The sequence below is a fragment of the Serinus canaria genome, chromosome 4 (assembly GCF_022539315.1).
Source record: "Serinus canaria isolate serCan28SL12 chromosome 4, serCan2020, whole genome shotgun sequence".
Lineage (NCBI taxonomy): Eukaryota > Metazoa > Chordata > Aves > Passeriformes > Fringillidae > Serinus > Serinus canaria.
Window position 1 is genome coordinate 63234629 of NC_066317.1, and position 18021 is coordinate 63252649.

At 40.9% G+C, this 18021-nt stretch overlaps 1 protein-coding gene and 1 non-coding gene across 9 annotated transcripts in view; both read right to left on the reverse strand.

Moving 5' to 3' along the window:
- Positions 1-2062: 2062 nt before the first annotated feature.
- The window catches only part of NSD2 (nuclear receptor binding SET domain protein 2), a 98650-nt gene continuing 82691 nt past the window's right edge, over positions 2063-18021 (reverse strand). For all 8 annotated transcript variants that reach the window (XM_050973906.1, XM_050973905.1, XM_050973910.1 and 5 more), the window contains 13 exons: positions 16118-16249; positions 14963-15086; positions 13780-13980; positions 12918-13097; positions 11698-11854; positions 10755-10960; positions 10188-10291; positions 9703-9972; positions 9493-9609; positions 7574-7715; positions 6820-6926; positions 5376-5580; positions 2063-4464 (listed from right to left, as the gene is read on the reverse strand). In XM_050973906.1, the coding sequence (XP_050829863.1) occupies positions 4199-4464; positions 5376-5580; positions 6820-6926; positions 7574-7715; positions 9493-9609; positions 9703-9972; positions 10188-10291; positions 10755-10960; positions 11698-11854; positions 12918-13097; positions 13780-13980; positions 14963-15086; positions 16118-16249 (2211 nt within the window). In that variant the 3' untranslated portion in view covers positions 2063-4198. The remainder of the gene's footprint in view (positions 4465-5375; positions 5581-6819; positions 6927-7573; positions 7716-9492; positions 9610-9702; positions 9973-10187; positions 10292-10754; positions 10961-11697; positions 11855-12917; positions 13098-13779; positions 13981-14962; positions 15087-16117; positions 16250-18021) is intronic.
- LOC115485371 (small Cajal body-specific RNA 23) lies at positions 7865-7995 on the reverse strand. Its single transcript, XR_003946131.1, has one exon. It is a non-coding gene; the product is annotated as a small Cajal body-specific RNA 23 (non-coding RNA).

Below are 18021 nucleotides of genomic sequence, written 5' to 3' on the forward strand. Positions count from 1 at the left end.
GTGGCATCTTCGGCCGGGCTGGGGACACCCAGCCGAGCTCCCGTACAGCCCCTGCGGCTGCAGAAGAGGCTACAGGATGGGGCATGGAGCAGCCTGGACTAGGGGAAGGTGTCCCTGTCCATGGCAGGGGGGTGGAAGTGGATGGTCTTTAAGGTCCCTTCCACCCCAAACCATTCTGTGATTCTGTTCTGGAACAGCAGCAAGAGGGATGGTTCCCACAGCCCTGCCCAGTGCCCAGCACAGGCAGAGCTCCATGCAGCCTCTCCCACTGCTGATTTAGGAGAGACATGAAGCTTCTCTCTGGCCCAAGGCTGTGCTTTTCCTCAAAGCAGCACAGGGACACAATCTTGATGCACAGCACCAGGGGACCTCAGCAGAACTATCAGCCACCAGATCAAAGCAGATCTCTGAAATGTTTTTTAAAAAATTGTAGCTGCTGTCACACGTGGGAGATGCCACAGGTGAAGCCATACCAGACCCCAAAAAACCTGTCTGAAAAAGCCAAAGAGTCAAACTCAGACCTGACCAAGCAGGACCAGCATTTTGGACAGCAAAAGGACCCTGAGGGAGCAGTGCTGGCTGGGCTGGGTAGCTGTAAAATCAGGAGCAACAGAGAGCAGCGCTGGAAAAACTGGACTGCAGGAAATGCCAGGTGAAAATAAGGCACAGCACAATCATTATCACCTCTGTGGAAGCATGAAACAGTATTTCCAGAGCATCTCTTAGGAAGGCCTGGAGTGCAAGTTTTCCCTATGAGAGAACAAAGCCCTCACTGCCAAATCATGCTTGCTCATGTATCAATTACACTTTTTTCTTTCAAGAAAAAAAAGGTGCCAAAGTAAGTATATAGAGCTGTTTTACAAAAGAGACTTAGCAACTTCTTAAATAACTAGGAATAAAATTCAACATTTAATAAGACATTGAAGTTTCTCAAGCAGTCCGACATGGAATAATGAGACTCAACAATGTGGAAAAATCCCATTAATACGTCTTTCAAGATATTTTGCTTTTCCAAGTAATTCAAATAAAAAACCTCCTAAAACCTGACCATGAACACAAAGCTATTGAACAAAACAGACATTTACTCTGATTACTTTTCCTAGGTTGTATGAAAATACATCTAACATACTCAACTGAAAACTGTTTCCATGCTTGCTCATGTGATAAAAGAACAACAAATTCTGAAATTGGCTGTATCAGCTTTTGCTAAAAAAGGAAAGACATTTTGCTACTTTGATGGGCAAGACACAAAGAACATCATTTAAGGCCACATAATATGCCACAGTTAATGTTGTTTAGATTAATTTATAGCAGAAAATCCTTCAAGTTGCTGAATGCTAAAAAGTATTGAGTTGCATCACGAGAAAGCTCAAGTCTTAAGGATTGTTTTACCTTGGATTTGAACAGTGGGAGAAGGAAAACAATGTCAACTTTTCTTCTGTCTTCTTTTTTAAACATAACTTTAGCCTGTTTTCCCAGGCTGCAGAGCAAGGTACAGAAGCCTTCATTACAAAGCACCTAAACCCCACCTGTCCTGGTACAGAAACCAAAAATTCTCCCAGATCACCACCTGAGTGCCTGAGCTGAGCTCACAGGGACACATGGCCAGTGAGTATCAAGGGAGAGAGAATTTGATCCACACTCCTCCTCAGAAAGGAGTTCCCAGAGCTCCCAAATGACCTACTGGTCTGCAGCCTCAGTGATGCAGAGCTCCCAGGGCCCAGAGCAGGACAGAGCAGGGAGAGGTAGAAGGAAGCAGAAGGACAAACAGCCCCTGGCTCAGATCTGTTTGTGTGAACAAAGTCCCTCTGTGCCCACAGACAAACAGACAGACAGACAGACAGAAGGAGTGGCTGTGCTGCATCCTGCTGTGCTGGATGTGCTGGGGAGCCCCCTGAGAGCCCAGGGGTGCTGGCACTGCAGGCTGTGCCTTCTGAAAGTGTGGGGATCTGCCTCTCAGGACCTGGGGCATCACAGTTCCACAGTGACAGAGCTGTTACACATGGAGAGGAAAAAGCAACAAAACAACTAAAAAAAAATTTAACAAATTATGAAAGCAATGGAATGTAAAGGAAAAATTTTATAATAACTTATTTAAAGGTATTCTTACAAAGCCTTCCTTACATGGTATAGTATTCAAAGAATGGTTCCAATGACATCAAATTCCTTCATTTTGTTTTAAAGCAATGAGGAAAATATTTCTGCTTTACTACCTGACCTCATTTTCCTTCCCTTGAAACCCAATATTAAAGAAACATCCATAATGTCTTTTTTTTTTTTTTTTGATTTTATGCACAGGACTGTTCTTCAGCCCGATGGCAGAGAAAAAGTTTCCCTAAAAATCAATTAAAAGAATCTTGACTTTTAACTTGAGTGCAAGGCTTGGCATACCATTTTAAAAAATGCAAACATGTAACACTTCCCCTGATTTTGAACTCTGCTATTTCTTCAAAATTATTAAAAAAAAAATAACCTTCCAACAGTGTTTATAAAAACTGATTCAAAAAACCAAAGCATTTTGGTCACAAAACAGAAACCAAAGTGTTCAGCATAGGGCAATGCAACATTTATAACCTCTTTCAATTAATATCTTCTAATAAACCCAGACTTTTTACATGTTGGGAATAAATGGGGGTTTTGGCAATTCCAAGAACTAAATCAAATACTGAAGAAATACCCTGGGGAAAAACCATACACTTCCATGATAGAGCAAGGCTTCATTTTCAAAAGGGCTACACAGAGTTCCTGCACTATGAAGGGCAAACTAAGCTAGAACATACACAAATGGCTCAGTGGACATGGAGGTGCTTATGGAGGGTGGGTCACAATGGCAAAAATCAAAATGTGCTTGGAATGCTGCCTGATCACACACCAAGGATATTCACTGGGAGGAAAACTGGCAGAGATGTTTTTCTTTACTGTTTTTCCCTAGTTCCAGTATTATTTCTGTCAATACAAGTCTTGTATGTTCACCTCACTGCAAGTCACCCATGCTAGTGGGGGTGAGGAATTCAAAACAGCTTTGCTGCCACAGCACAGTGGTGACAGGGTAGTCAAGAGCAGAGCTCCTAAAAATGTAACAAAAAATTTCAGTCTGTCAAAGAGCCAGTTTTATATAAACTTTATGCAAAGGAACAGAGTAAGGCTAAATTTCACATCAAAATTCTTACATGCTGCTTCAAATATCTATTTAATTTTTACTTGTTTTGAATTTAGTTTTTGCAACTTCAATCAAGTTTCACTTTCTGTTTCATTCCTGGGGGTTTTGCTCCTATTGGGCATTTCTTGCATTATCACGAAGTTGAAAGAAAAGTTTGCCTCTGCATTTTACCTGCCATTGAGAAAAAAAAAAAAAAAGTTTTTTTCCCCAAGTAATAGCTTTTGAAAGATTTCTTTTTATTAAGACACAAAAATCCTAATGTATTAGGCCTAGATTGCAAGACAATATCCCTTTAAGTCCAGACCTGCAAGATCAAGTAACTTCATATTTTGCTGGGTGAAATAGAGGAAAAACAGTATAGAAAAAAAATCTCTTACAAAGTGAGATTCCTCCTCTCTGGTACAGGGTGTGCCTTTCCCACCACACACCACATTTGTTGGTGGAAGGATATTTATGATCATGATTGCTTAACAATAATTTTTGAAGAGCACAAACCAATTGCTGTGTGTGTGGCTGCAGTGAGGACACACCTGGGTCATGACTGGCATTCAAGCACTTGCTCAAAAACACACAAGGCAAGCAAATCTCATTGGGACCACAGACCAAGCCATTTCTTACTCAAAAGGACTTGAGAACTAACAACTTCTTTCAAGGATATACTATTTTAAACATCTGTTGGTTGACAAATACTATCTCAAAAAACTATGTTTACGCCTACCTGGTTTGATTTTAACCTACCTCCAACCTGCAAGTATTTTGGAGGGAACATTTTACATTCGTAACAATTCAAGTGTAACTGTAATGCTGAGTAATAAGTTTGGTTTGTCCTGAAGTTTGCTGAACTATGCAGTTCGTTATCAGTGCAGAAGCAGCAGAAGACTGCTGTGGTTGGCTCAGTGGATTTATAAAAAAACAAAACAAAAAAATCCCCCCCCCCATTGTAACCTTTACAGAATATACGTAAAATTGTGTCCTTCCCTGGTCATATTCACAACATATCTACAAGATAGTGTTAGCAGTAGAAACTGCAGTCCATGACTATTTGCATTCAGCTCTCATCCATCTGTTCCTCTTTCTCCTGGGCTTGAACTTGTTCAGTTTTTTGCGGGGTTTCTCAGTCTTCCGAGTTTCAACAGAATCCACCCCGAGAACGTGTTCAGAGCAGCATAACTGTCCATTCAACGTGGAATTTAGCACTGTCCTGTCTTGGTGCTCCTTGCAGAAAGAGTTTGGGCAGTAGTGGCAGAAAGAAACAGAAGGTTTGCCACAAACATCACAGTGGTGCCAAGGACACTCCCACTTCCCTGCAATCAAAACCAAAGAGCCCATTAGTGGGGAGTAAAACACGGCATCATCTCAAGGGGTTTTGTGTTGCAGCAGCTGAACAAGGCACAGCTTTCCTGACAAAGCAAATGACAGCAACTACCGGGGCTGATCTCAACACCCAGAATGCCACATCATACTTCTAAAGCTCAGCTGGCAGCTGCAAGGAGCAGACCTGACACACTCTCATTCAAATACAGCAGTCAGCTCCAGCTAGAAGAAATGACTCAGGCTTCACTCAATAGCATTTTACAGAACTTGCAGGCTGGCAGAGCATCCAAACATCCGGTCAGCTGCTGCCCCCTCTTACTGCAGTCCCCTGCCTTTTGCCAGTCTTGCTCGGGAATGACTGGTGTGCTTCACTTACAGCTGCCCCTTTGCCCCAGCATACTTTACCAGTCCTTGTTTTACCTGTTTCTGGGATAACAGGCTTTGCCTGCTTCCCTTCCTCATATCTCACCTGACATGGCTGACTGGAACCCGGTAACTCCTGTGATATCTGGAACTGCAACCTGATGTCTGCTGCTCCTAATTTCCCTACTTGCCTTCTTTCAGAAGCTGCTGTTGCTCTTCTGGCTTGAACTCAAAGGGCTTCATGCATTTCTCAGATATAATCAACTGTCCTGGGGCAGGGCCATGGTGCTCCTACCAGGTGATGTGCTCAATTACCTACATCTGTAAAAGAAATGCCTCATTTTGCCAGAGAGGCAGGAGGAGGCCACCATTTTGTCTTCAAATCCAAGAGGAGCTGCTCCCACATGATGCACAAATGAAATTCCTGCCATACAAACCCTCTGTTTTCAGGATGACACCCCTGAGTTATTTCAGTGCAATAATTGAGGTACCTGCACAAGTTAATTATACAATGGTAAGACATGGGCTGCTGACTCACCAAAAGGACGTTTCACCAAACCAAGGCAGGAGAGATGATAAGCTTTAGTACAAGATTTCCTGTCACACAGCACCAGCTGGCCTCCATCACCACAACGGAAACAATCATCTTCAGATTCCTTCTTCCCTTCATTTTTCGTTCTGCGTCTCCGTGTTCTCTTTTTGGTCTTTTTGCCTTTTTCTTCTGAGGCATTAGTGGAAGAATTCTAAAAGATATAAATCTGTAAATGCCAGTTTTGCAAAGGAGAAACATTACACAACCTTGCCAAGCGGTTGGCACACCTGGCAGACCATGCACACAGCCAAGAACCTGACTTGGGGCAGACCCGCCCAGTGCTTCACTGTACTGATCTGTGCTGACAAAAAACCTACACTGACCCTTGAGAAAAGTCATCCTGAAACCACATCTTCTCCCTACAGGACCTTCCTACTGAAAAAACCCTTCATTTTCTTGTCACTGACAAAAGATCTTCCAAGTTCCAGTCTAATCTACTTGTGGCTAATTCACCCTCATTATGTACTTGCACCATCAATCACTTCATATCCATTTTTCTCTTCCAGTTGTGAATACTCATGCTGGAATGGCTAAAACCTGTCCCCATTTTTCTTTGCGGAACAGACAGCAGAACTTCAGAAAATATAGTTAATGACAGAAAGAATATACCAAACCTTACCCCTATTTCAATCTGACTTTAATTCTGTGCTGCATGCACAGAGGCAGCTTTCAAGTGCCTCTTGCACCTTAACTCTCCTTCACCAACTCATATAAAATTTGGATGATTTTTCAACATCTCTACCATCATTCCCTCCTCTCAACCCCAGTAATCACTATCTACTTTCTTTTAAATTAGCCCATTCTATCTATCAATGCAGACAACTTCATAAAACTGAACTGTAACATTTAAATTCTTCATGGTGGTCTGTGTAAATGTTCACAGGCTTATGTGAAACCTCATTCAAGTCCATCTCTTAACAAAAACCAGCTGTGTGGGTTCTGAAGTCTCCCAGTCCACCCTCTGAAGTGGCTGGTACTGGGCAGTGTGAAGGACCAGAGGGAAGTGCAGCTTTAGATCATCTACAGGTGGTACTTGTGCCTTCCCCCACACTCCTGTGCCAGCCCTCCAGGAAGCTCCATCAGCCTCTGCTGGATTACAGGTTTCAAACTAACCTGGACAGGAATCATACAGGTCATTTCTTGATATACTTTGGTAACTTTTTTTCCACATTCAAAACTCTTATTCTTCAGTTCAACTCAATTTTTTTTTTCAACAAATCTTAGCAAAATAATCATACTGTAAGATTTAAGTGGGGAAATATGAATAGAATGTCAGAATAATCTCACTGGCCACAGTTAGGCATATTCTTAGTCAGTTTGAAGCTTCTACAACCCTTCCCCTGATGAGACTGTCAAAATCTCTGGATGTATTATTTGATATATTACTTGCCTTTGGTCTGTCCCCAAGAAATCCACTGCAGTTTGGGGCACCACATTTGCAGACTGTTTTTTCATTGCCCAGACAGTCAAGGTTGTAATTAAAAGTCAGCTCCGTTCCTGAGTGCAAAAAGGACAAGGTAACAAATTGTATCAAAATTATTGCAAACAAATACAGCTGGTGCTATCTGTCTGCTAGCTTAGGACTTGCTGGTTGATGTATTGTCATAGGATTTTTCCTCTCTTTACTGCTATAAGCACTGACAATGATTAAACAGACGCCCATATATCATGATATCTTCTGCAATTACATTTTAAAATAAATTTGACTTCACAAAACTGTGCTTGTGTTTGGCCTTCACACATATTATATCCATCTATCCAGCTAGAAATAGCTATAGATAGATAGGTATGTGTGTGAGCATGTGTGTACACAAACCAGAAAACAGACACTTCTAAACAGCCTCCTACATCCATTCCTTAAGCTTATTATGTTCTTGTTATGCATTGAGAGCTCCAAAACACAAAGCTGCCCTAGAAGCAAGGAACAAAAAGCAGCCATGGGACTCACAATTAAAAACCACTAAAAATCAAAAAGATTTTTAGTGATCACAAAGCATCACAAAGATCACAAAGCATCTCCTCTGCGTGCCGAGTCCTCTACAAAAATATTTGCACTGAATCAGTTAAACCACGACTGTCCCACCAATAAATGCACAAAAGGTTCAACTGAGAGAGTGAAAGCAAAGCCAGCTGAGCTGATGTACCTGCAGGAATGTCACACACAGCAAAGAGCCCCACACGAGTGTCTCCATTCACTGTCCACTTCAGGGTCTCACAATTTGGTTGGCAGCTGTGATTCATGAACCGGGAATAGTTTCCTTTGGGGCCAGCATCAATAATACGGTCCTGGAGAACAAACCAGCAACAAACTGAAGGGTTTTTCTCTCCCCTCCATCACAACAAACCATAAAAATAATCCATAACTGATTTCCATAGCTGCATTCAGAGCTGACATGGTGTTGCTACCCAGATCACACAAGGCAACTGCAGGTACATGTTGTATTGATAACTGTAGTGTCCCACATGGCCTGGAATGGGACACTCCCAAAGCAATACTCATGCTCTAGCTCACATTTTCCCAGCACCCATCACAGCCACAGGGCAGGATAAGTGTGCTTGTGAGCATTATGGTGGGCATGTTAAGGAACCCCCTTCCCCAGGAAGCTTCAAAACTCAGACTCAGTCCTTGACCATTTACTTTGCATTTGCGAGTATGGTACTTATGGCATTTACCAAATGCATGATTACTTCCAGAGATTACTAGTTTCTCACCAGATTTCTTTCCCCAAATCAGCCTAGTTTAAATGCAAACAAGCTCTTGGTAAACGAAAACATCCCATTCCTACAAACAATTGCTCTTAAATTTCTATTGCCATGAAATATACCAGACATTAACGAAATAAAACACAAAGCTTGAAATTTCCAGAACTGTTTCTTTGCATAGCTGCTTGAGAAAGCTTTGCTTATTTATGAAGTATTATTATAGTTTCCTTCTAGATGATTTTTATAATGCACAAGTGTGACTGTCATGCCTATGTGCACACACTTCACTGCACGGGCAGCTCAGCCTCATAATAGCACTGGCAGTTTAGGCAAGACAGACCCAAAATGAGCATTTATTAATGACAGCAAGAGTCAAATACATGTTCAGTTCAGATATTAATCCACTGATGTTGTATGTTAATCTAGCAGAGGAGTGAGAAACTTTAAGTGTTCAGAGAAATGTGGTTTCACCATGCTGTGGTGGTAACTCCTGTGCAGAACTCAGTTACAGGACTCATGGAAACAGTAGCTGTGCAAATACAGAGCTAGAGCCTTGGGAAAAAGAGTGGTGGTTGGGACTGAAAAAAATTGCAGAACTGGCAGCCAGCTCTTGTTTTTCTCCTAACTCGCTGTCTGGGGACTGAAGCAATACAATATAGATAATCTGTAACTCCTGCTGTCCAGGTTCTTCACTTTCTCCTTCTCCTGAGGAAGAAAATACTCAGAGGTGTGCACAGAGGCACAGGTGCTGAATTATTTTGGTGTGTTAATTAACCTGCTGCAATAATTTGCTGTGAATCAATTTGTGGAGGGTTGGCTGGCTACTAACAGAGAGTGCTTTCAGAAAAGAGTTTCTACAAAAGCACAAGCCTGGTTTTGCCATAAACAATGGATGGGACAGATGGCTACAAAAAAGATTAAATGCCCTATATAGGACACAGCCTCACAGTTCTATTCCACATTCTCTCAAGTGAGAATTTTATTGCCTGCTGTTGAAATTTTAGTAAAAGGATTGCTAACAGCAATTCCTTCCACTGTATCACTATTATTTCCCCAAACTTCATTTTAGGACTAGCCAGGTAAGTACTTTGTACTTACAGGTGCAGCTAAGTACTGTATTTCATTTCAAGCAACAAAGCACAACCTGTAGACCTTAATATGTAATATATCACATAACACAGAACTAAGGAGATTCATTATGTACATACAGAATGGAGAGAGCAGGCACAGAAGATGAAATACTGTGAGTATGTGAAAGTGTAGAATGTCAAAGGTAGCAGAGTGCCCTGCCAAGGTGACCAAGAGAAGAAGAGATCAAAATAAGGCTGTAAATAATGGCAAAAACCATTAAATACCCTACCTTATCAATAGTAAGCATATAGAAGTGGGTGATGTCATTTTCATGTGCATATTTGATTCTTGCCATACATTCCTCTTCATCAATCAGCTCTCCCACATACTCATTGACAAACTCCCCCTGAAAGACACCAAGGATCACTAGTGAAGTATATCCCAAACCCACCAAGAGCACGGCAGGTCACCCACTCTGCTGGGTAAGAACAATTCCTACCTTTTTGATGTCCCTCTTGGCTACCAGCCCCCAGCCTTTGCCATCAGTTTTGATGATCTTTGTCTCGGGGTACTGGCGCTTGGTGAAGCACTGGTTCTGGCAGCGCTCCCCTGCCGGGCACACCTGGGGGTGGCACTCGTACATCAGCATCCGGTTGAGGCACTCGGAGTCAAAGCCACACGGGTTTTCGTCCGTGGGTTTGCAGTTGCACTTGGGAATCTCAGATATGTCAGCAGTATAGATCTGCACTTTACCACAAGGTTTATTCACCTGGAATATACATTAAAATAGAGCAAATATGACCTTAGAACAGTTCGTTTTATTGCAAGAGTTACACAGTGCTTGCTAATTTGGTTTTGCACCACTCCAACAAAAGCAAAATTTCACCATCTCATGACTGTAAAAGAACAGTTACCATAACTACAACTTGAACGTATCTCACTGCTCAGCTCAAACCTTTGAGTACCCATTTTCTCAAACTTTACCTTAATATGCTTGTATGGTGGAGGTTTACGTTCACTCTCCTGGGTTTCTTTGGCTTCTCGCTGTAGTTTTATTTCTCGAAACCGAGTTTCAGCTTCTTGCAAAGCTGAAAAAGATTGCAGCATCAACAGAAATGCCAGAAAGAGGATTATTCCCCCCCCAAACTCACTTGCTCTTTCCTGTGTGTTAAAACAAAGCATTGTCCTAGTCCCATCATTCAATTTTTTTTCAATGCTTCTGGAGTCTTACTGCTCTTAACAGATGTATTAATTCTACTCTTTCAGTCCCCCAGTCTGAGGGAGTCTGAAAGAGTCTACTCTCTTAGTCCATTTTTTTTAGCTTTTCAGAAAGTAAAAAATCATCAGATAAAATTTCAGTTAGATGCCAGTCTTTTACAAGACATTAAGATAATGTTTTCATGCAAAGACAGTAATAGTGACTGTTGCCCAGGACAGCACAAATTTCTTTAATTCAATATTGTAAAACAAAATTTCAAAACCAAGGCTATGTGTGAAGAAAGCAAAGCATGCACATGCCAGGATTATTTTTGTTTACTTTTAGCTGTGTACCATTTTTGAAGACTTTTCCAATTCCTTTGATCCCTTGGTATCTACTCCCTCTGTCTCCCTCCATGTAAGGGAACACCCGTGCTTGGTGCGTCCAATAGTAATCCTTAGAACCAAAGAAAAACACAGGAAATTCTCCGATTTCATGCTTCATTTTCTGGATATTGGGGGGAACGTTTTTCGGATGGCAAACTTCTGCAGGCCACCATCTAGCACAGAAGTACAAATAAAAGAATACAGCATTTTAGTCAAGCTTTTTCTGCAAGAGACAGTTCAATAAAATCACTCGAAACAGCAGTAACTGATTATTATTTCCAAGATCCAAGAGGATTTAAAATTATTTTGTCCCTTCTCTTAGCAGAGAGTGAGAGAAGACTAGAAAAGGAAAGTCTGACACTCAGATCTGTGAGACTTCACCTGCTTGCAAGGTAAGCACACACACAGGACTCCCTATGTCTGGGTAGCAAAACCATCATCTTTACAAGACCTGCAAATATTGTAATTATCAAAGATCAAGAGAAGGTTGATAACACCTATTAATGTTTCATGGATAACCCCCAGCTACCTCTATCTCACTCAGATCTCATCCAAGTGAGAAATCCCAACAACCTGAGTGACTTGTGTCCCAGCCTGTGAGGGAGTAATTTAGCTAATTACCAGTTACACCAATTTATTGGCAGAGATCTCTGACACAAACAGGGGTTGAAGGCTCCTACACTGAAGGCAGAGGTCAGAAGACCCAAGGAGTCCTGTATGGGTAATGCCTTGGCCAGGAGCAGCAAAGCTGCAAATCTTTGAACCTGAAGCTTGCAATGAGGTGAGGTCCCTAGTTCAGAGAGGAGCCAGAAATCAGTGTGAGCAAGGCTGGCCTACAGGAGCAACCAGTTGTATGATCCTTAGTTAAACATGCCAGTACTGTAAAACAACACAAATTCCTTCATCAGACCTGTAATTTCCCAGTTTAACCCAAATAATATCCTGGAAATGGAGCTTCTTGCCCGCCCTGCAGTCATTGCAGTACCAGCTCCCATCTGGCATTTCGATGTTTAAGCAGTCAGGGTGAAAGGCTGCTGGGCAGGACTCACAGCACAGCAAACTGCCACCTGCACAGACACAGAAAAAAGAAAAAAGGTTGGAAAACATCAAGATTAAAGTATAAGTTTTGCCTTCCAGACAGTTTAGAAATGACACACATGTGGTAGGTTCAATTAGAAAATAAATGGTTAAAACATGCTGACCCTCAGCAACAAATACACCCATCACTTAGCTGGCTACAGCAGCCAAAAGATCCTGACTAATCTGAATGCCTGGCTGACTCAGGTTAGTAACACATGCAAAATAACAAGCAAGCTGGTGATAAAAATGCCAGAACAATGCACAAATTATAATTACTTTGCTGTACTTTAATGACTACATTATGTTTAACATAGTTTTAATATATATTAATATTTCTGTGTAAGAAAAATTGTAACCACAACATATTTCTCTTATGATTTTTGAGATTTTCTTCCACCCTGGGGGACAGAAGGAACAAGGTTGTTAGTTTGTTTCATAAATTATCAAATGGAAAGTTGGCTGCAGCTTAAAAGCTGCTATGCTGCATGTTAATTTGTTAACAAATCAGGTAAAGTTTCACTGCTACAAGTTTAATCAGCACTCTGCATTTTGTGGTTGTCAATAAGGAACAGATTTATTGTACAAGATAAAACAAAACACCCTTAATTAGTAGCAAACCCAGCAACAACTAATACTGATTCAATCTGCAGTTTGCTGCTAAACTAAAAGCAACTCTTAAAATATTTATGGTGTAATATTACATATTAGCAATAAAGAAACACAAAAAGCTTTAGTACATTGAACACAAAAGAAAGAACAGAAAAATACTCATTAGGTGTCTCTTGTAAAGAATTAACCAGGCTTCTGGTTGTTGGATAAAGCCCAAGTAAAAACATTCTTTAATAAATTATTTCTGGAAAAAATTGATATTTAAGACCCTGAAGCAGCATAAGCCACCTTCCCATTATAGCACAACCTAACAAAGCCTAACTTAATATGCCACATTTCTACCACTTTGCTACAAACACATTAGAACAACAACCCTTGAGCTGAAGAACAACACGCTTTGACTCCACACTTCTGAAGGAGCTCCCCCCCCCAGCCCTTTACCTTTGGAGCACACAAAGCACCAGCTGACATTGACATGGGCGTGGTGGCTTTTCCCCTTCATGGCAGTGAAGTGGTTGGTGCACACGATGCTGTTGGAGGCGATGACGGCGCATCCCGCCGCGATGCAAACGTCCCCGGCGTGGTACGCAACGGGGCAGCGCACGCAGCGCATCATCTTCCCTGCAAAGCACCAACTCACAGGTCACCCTGGGGCACAGCTGGCAACGTGTGGCAAAGCACAGCACTGCTGAGGTACTCTGGGACAAAACTGACTCGTCATTTCAGCAAAAAAGAGGTGCTGAGGCACCCTATACACACACACAAAATCCCAGACGTTGTGTTTTCAACGCTTGCGTATTTGCAACAATACTGAATTTACAAAGGTTTTTTTTTACTCCCAATTTAAAGCTTTAATTATGCATATCAGGGTAGACATGAGTCTTTCTGAGTCATGTAATTTTGTCTGCAAATGTTGCCCAAAGCTAAAAACCTGCACAGAATCAAAATGTCTCCATGTTCATCGAGCCTTACTGCAGTGTTTGTACATTCTCAGGTCCTGCCCTCACTGCTTTGCCTCTCTCCTCATCACCTACACATTCAAGATGTCATTCTCTCTTGAGAAGAAAACACAGTTAACTGTGGATAACTGAAAGCTAGTTAAAAAAAGAGCACAAACAAGGTAAATACTAAAGCTGAGTAAAACACACTCTATTACAACTTTAAAAAAAATTCTGAATGAATTGATAGTCCATTTATGCCTAACAAAACTGCAGCTAGCAGCTCTCAAATGAACACATTCTTTACCTTAACATACCATAAATAAAGTGAATTCATCAGCCATATAAATATAAAATGAAACTACCTTTTGAAATTCGTGGATGTGAGGGGTTACTAACATGACAGCTGAGGCAGCTGTGGAGAGGACACCGAAACCCCCTGTTCTCGAAGACAGTGAGATGAAATTTTTTCACACAAGCTTCGTGGTAGAATTTGCCACAGTGAGACACAACACAGCGTTTCACATCTGCCTTTCTCTCCTTACACACGAAACAGGTGTGCACACCTAGTGGCAAAATGATAAACAGAATGTAATATCCAAACACATGAATTTTAAACACTCTCTCATGCATTTATGTTGTGCATGAGGGAATTGCTTTTGTGGTGTGGAGGAGGTTTTTTTCAACAAATCAATTGCATTACTTGATGCAGCAATCTATTTATTTTAGCTCTTTAGTATTAAATACTGATCTGCTGAGATACAAATAAAATAAAGCAAACCCATTTGCAGTTGAAGCATAAAAACAACATCCAAAGCCTCACCAATCTGATTTTATGTTCTTATTTACAAGCCTCAGTACGCCAGGACAAGAAGGAATTTTTAGTTTTCAAAATTTTTAAAACCAATGGAATAGGATGCTGGCTTGTCTGCAGTCCTCTGAAATTTGAAGCGGGACCACAAACCAAAGACAACCAATCTCTCAACATTTTTCTTTATTTTGAAGCAGCAGTTCCAACAAGGTTCACTGCATGTACTGAAACGAGCTTATGAGCAAGAACACAAATCTTATGTAAAGTTTTGAGATTAAGAACTTCCAAGCAGTTATTACAGGATTAAAAGCAAATTAAATTAATAGCAATAAGGTAGTCTTTTAACAGGAAAAGCAGAAGACTGAAGCAGACACACAAAGGACTGACAAGTAACTTAAAACGTTTCACTCGCCGCTCTTTTCTCTACAATTTCTTAAGTCATTGTGGCAGACTTTAAACCTCTTCTCTAATTGTACTCAGAAAGCAAATCATCTGCAGTTATTAAGGCAATGGAATTCTGATTATAGCCATGTTGCAAGAGAACTCACTGAAAACAGGGTGAACTTTGTAAAACATGGCACACCTAGTGGTACTCTAAGGACTCCCACCCTGTCACATCCCAAAGATAAGTAAGGGTTCTCTGAGGATACATACTCTGTCCAGGAGGATGTCCTAGAACAATATATGGGAAAACTACAATTTATTTTTTTTTAATTAATAGAAAGGGACAAACTTGCCTGATGTACATTCACTACAAATGAATTTTCCTGCTGGTCTTCCAGAGAGCCCAAGGCAGCTTACATGAAAAGCTCGATAGCAAAGTCCTTCACACAGCAGGAGATCACCTGTTTTTTCACACAGCTTTTACAACACAAAGGCATTGAATGTTAAAGAAAAGTTCATACGTGGAAAAAAAAGTTTTCTTTATTCCTTTTCATATACTGCTCCTCAAAATATCTTTTCCCATTGTTGAAATCAAATTTAACAAGTGAAAGATAATTTTACAAGCATTGTCACATGCCCTGAATTCAAGCTGAAACAGGTAACAGAATCATTAAACCACTAGAAATATCCCTCTCAGACCATGGATCAGGAGTAAATACAACCTGACAGTAAAAAAGGAGTAGAAAAAAAAGCTGTAAGAAGTATTCCCTGAGCACATTGATGCATCTGAGTAGGGTTAAAAAGCATCCTTCCTTTCCTTTTCCTTGGCCAAAGGGAATCAGTTTAGTTGGCACAATGATACCTCTATGTCTGAGTGGTTAGCAGTGACACATGCATAACTAAAAATGAACCCAACAGTGCTGGCAGAATTTAAGGATTACCCAACATTTATAGACAGATACAACCTCATTCCCACTATGTACAAAAAATGGAATTTAACTGCTTGCCCAGCCTCACAGAAACAAATTTGATCTGGATGATTTTTCATAGCCTAAGAGCCCTTCTAGAACAGTCTGAGGAAAGGCTTCTGCTTTCAGTGGCTTCCTGCCTGCACACCAGAGCAGGGCAGTGCTGCCATCTCTGCTGCAAGCAGAGCACAAACCCCACTGGGCTGGGCTTCCTCCTCTGTGCTATCAGAGAAAGCAGCAGCTCTTCTGCATCACCTGACCAGTCACCTGGCAACACTCATGGGGCTTCTTCTGAGCTACAAATTATGCTTATCTTACAGACCTGGAAACTCAAGCAGAAAGGCTAAGTCATTTACTGGAGGTCAAGAAAAAAATAATTAGGTATTAAGAATCCCATTTACTGCCATGGCAACCTCATCACTAACAGACATCTCAGACACACATGATAAACCTGTTTCTGGCCTAATGTTGTCATTTTCGTATTTAAAAAGACCTTTTCTAGGAAAGCTCAGGAAACACAGCCCAGCTAAGGTCTCTCACCTGACACACATATTCTTTTTTTGTTCCCACTCCTCGCTCAGATTTTTTGGATGATATTGACACTTCAGTCTGAGTCTCATCAGCACTCTCATAGGGGGACTCTGAGCGCTCATCTCCTTGGCCATCAGAGATCTGAAGATTAAACACAGGTGTTAGAGAAAGCAGGCACACATGAGCAGCTTAGCACAGCATCAGAACTGATGGAAGCACACACACTGCAACTCAGACTAGCAGGTTTAGGCACGCTCTTCTGGTTTTGTTTCCCCCACCTTCAAAAAAACACCTTGATTAAAACCAGAATATGCATTTGTGGAAGTCTCACCAAAAGGATTATACACCAATCCCCCTCACCAGCAGCCAAAACAGAACACCAGAACTTTGCAATATGGCATTTTATTTATACTCATTTCTAGAATACAGTTAGCAAGAAGTGCCTAGCCATAACACAGGGATATCTTCAAATCCCTTGAATAAAGTCTGAGCATGTGATTTATGAGAGAGCAACAGTCAATTTTTAAAAAGAAACTTGGTAAACTCCAAGCTGCAAAGTCTCTGACCCAAATATTCTCCAAGGAAGTGTGAACAGCATATAGAGGAGAGGAAAAAAAGAACAAGCAGCTCTCAATATCTTTAAGGAACATTACAGTCAACAGTAAACTCAAAATACTACAGAAGATAGCCCTGTTATGTATAAATGTCATATAACAGATCTAGATGTAATAACTATGGGGTGTTTTTAAAAATAGTTGTAATTTACTTTAAAAAAACCCATCCCAAGTAACATACTTAAAATAGAATACACAGTAGTTTTTAGTTCAATAGAATTTAAGGAGGTTAACAGACAACCAAGTCATTTGTCTCATCTCACATTACCCCCGAACATGCAGAATTTCATGCTGTTGCCCCCAGATGATACTCAGTGAGTTGTGCCTCACTAAGTACATTCTCCAGGAGAGGATCACAATTTGGAATTGCAAAAGGAAGCCTTCATTTCTCTTTCAGCTCATTCTAATGGTTATTCACACATACCATTAACAGTACTGCCTCCTGTCCCTCCTGGGTTGTCTAACTGCAGCTCACAGTTGATGATGCCTTCTCCAGGCATTTCAGCTACATTAAAAGTCCCTTGGAAGCAGACATTTTCCTCCTGTGGAAGCATGCTGCAATTAAGCCTGTTTCAATCCTTTTTGTTCCACCCTCTAATTTTCTCCCTAGGGGACTTTTTCCAGCATCTAGAGCATTTTAGTGAGGTTTTCCTAAACCTTTTCTGTGCTTTAGAAAGGTTGTTGAAAAATCAAGCATGAGAACTGGAAGCAATAACCCATTACAAGTCTTGTGAGTACCGTGTCCAAAGCAAGCCAACATGATACCACTCTTCTCCACTTCTGTTCTGCTGTGCAAGAATCTCCCCAAGTCTCTTCAAAGCAGCACTGAAAGTCACTCTAAATTGCTGTTCTGTTTAAGAGATCATTTTTGCCAATAGCCATTTGCCAGGACACAGACACCCCACTTTATAAGAAGAATTTACTCTCTGTTTTCAGACACAGAATCTCATATTTATCTACCCTTTTTCTAAAAACGGCCCAGCTACATGCTGGAGGCAGCTACATGCAACCTCCTTATCAACCAGTCCATGTAATGTGCAAATTTATTAGAGATGATTATTTGAAATCAGAAAGAAAAATATAAAAATATAAAAAGACCAAACCAGGCCTAGATTTAGTTTTTATAAAATCCCTTTAGAAATCCTGGTTTTGAGTGATTAATTCTCACTGCTGCTGCCAGCTAACTTTCATTCCTCCATTAAACATTTGCTTTCCTTGATCATGTCTAAAAATATTTTATAAATTGGATCAGACTGGCAGTTGTTGGTGGGTTGGTGGGTTTTTTTTCCCTCCACATTA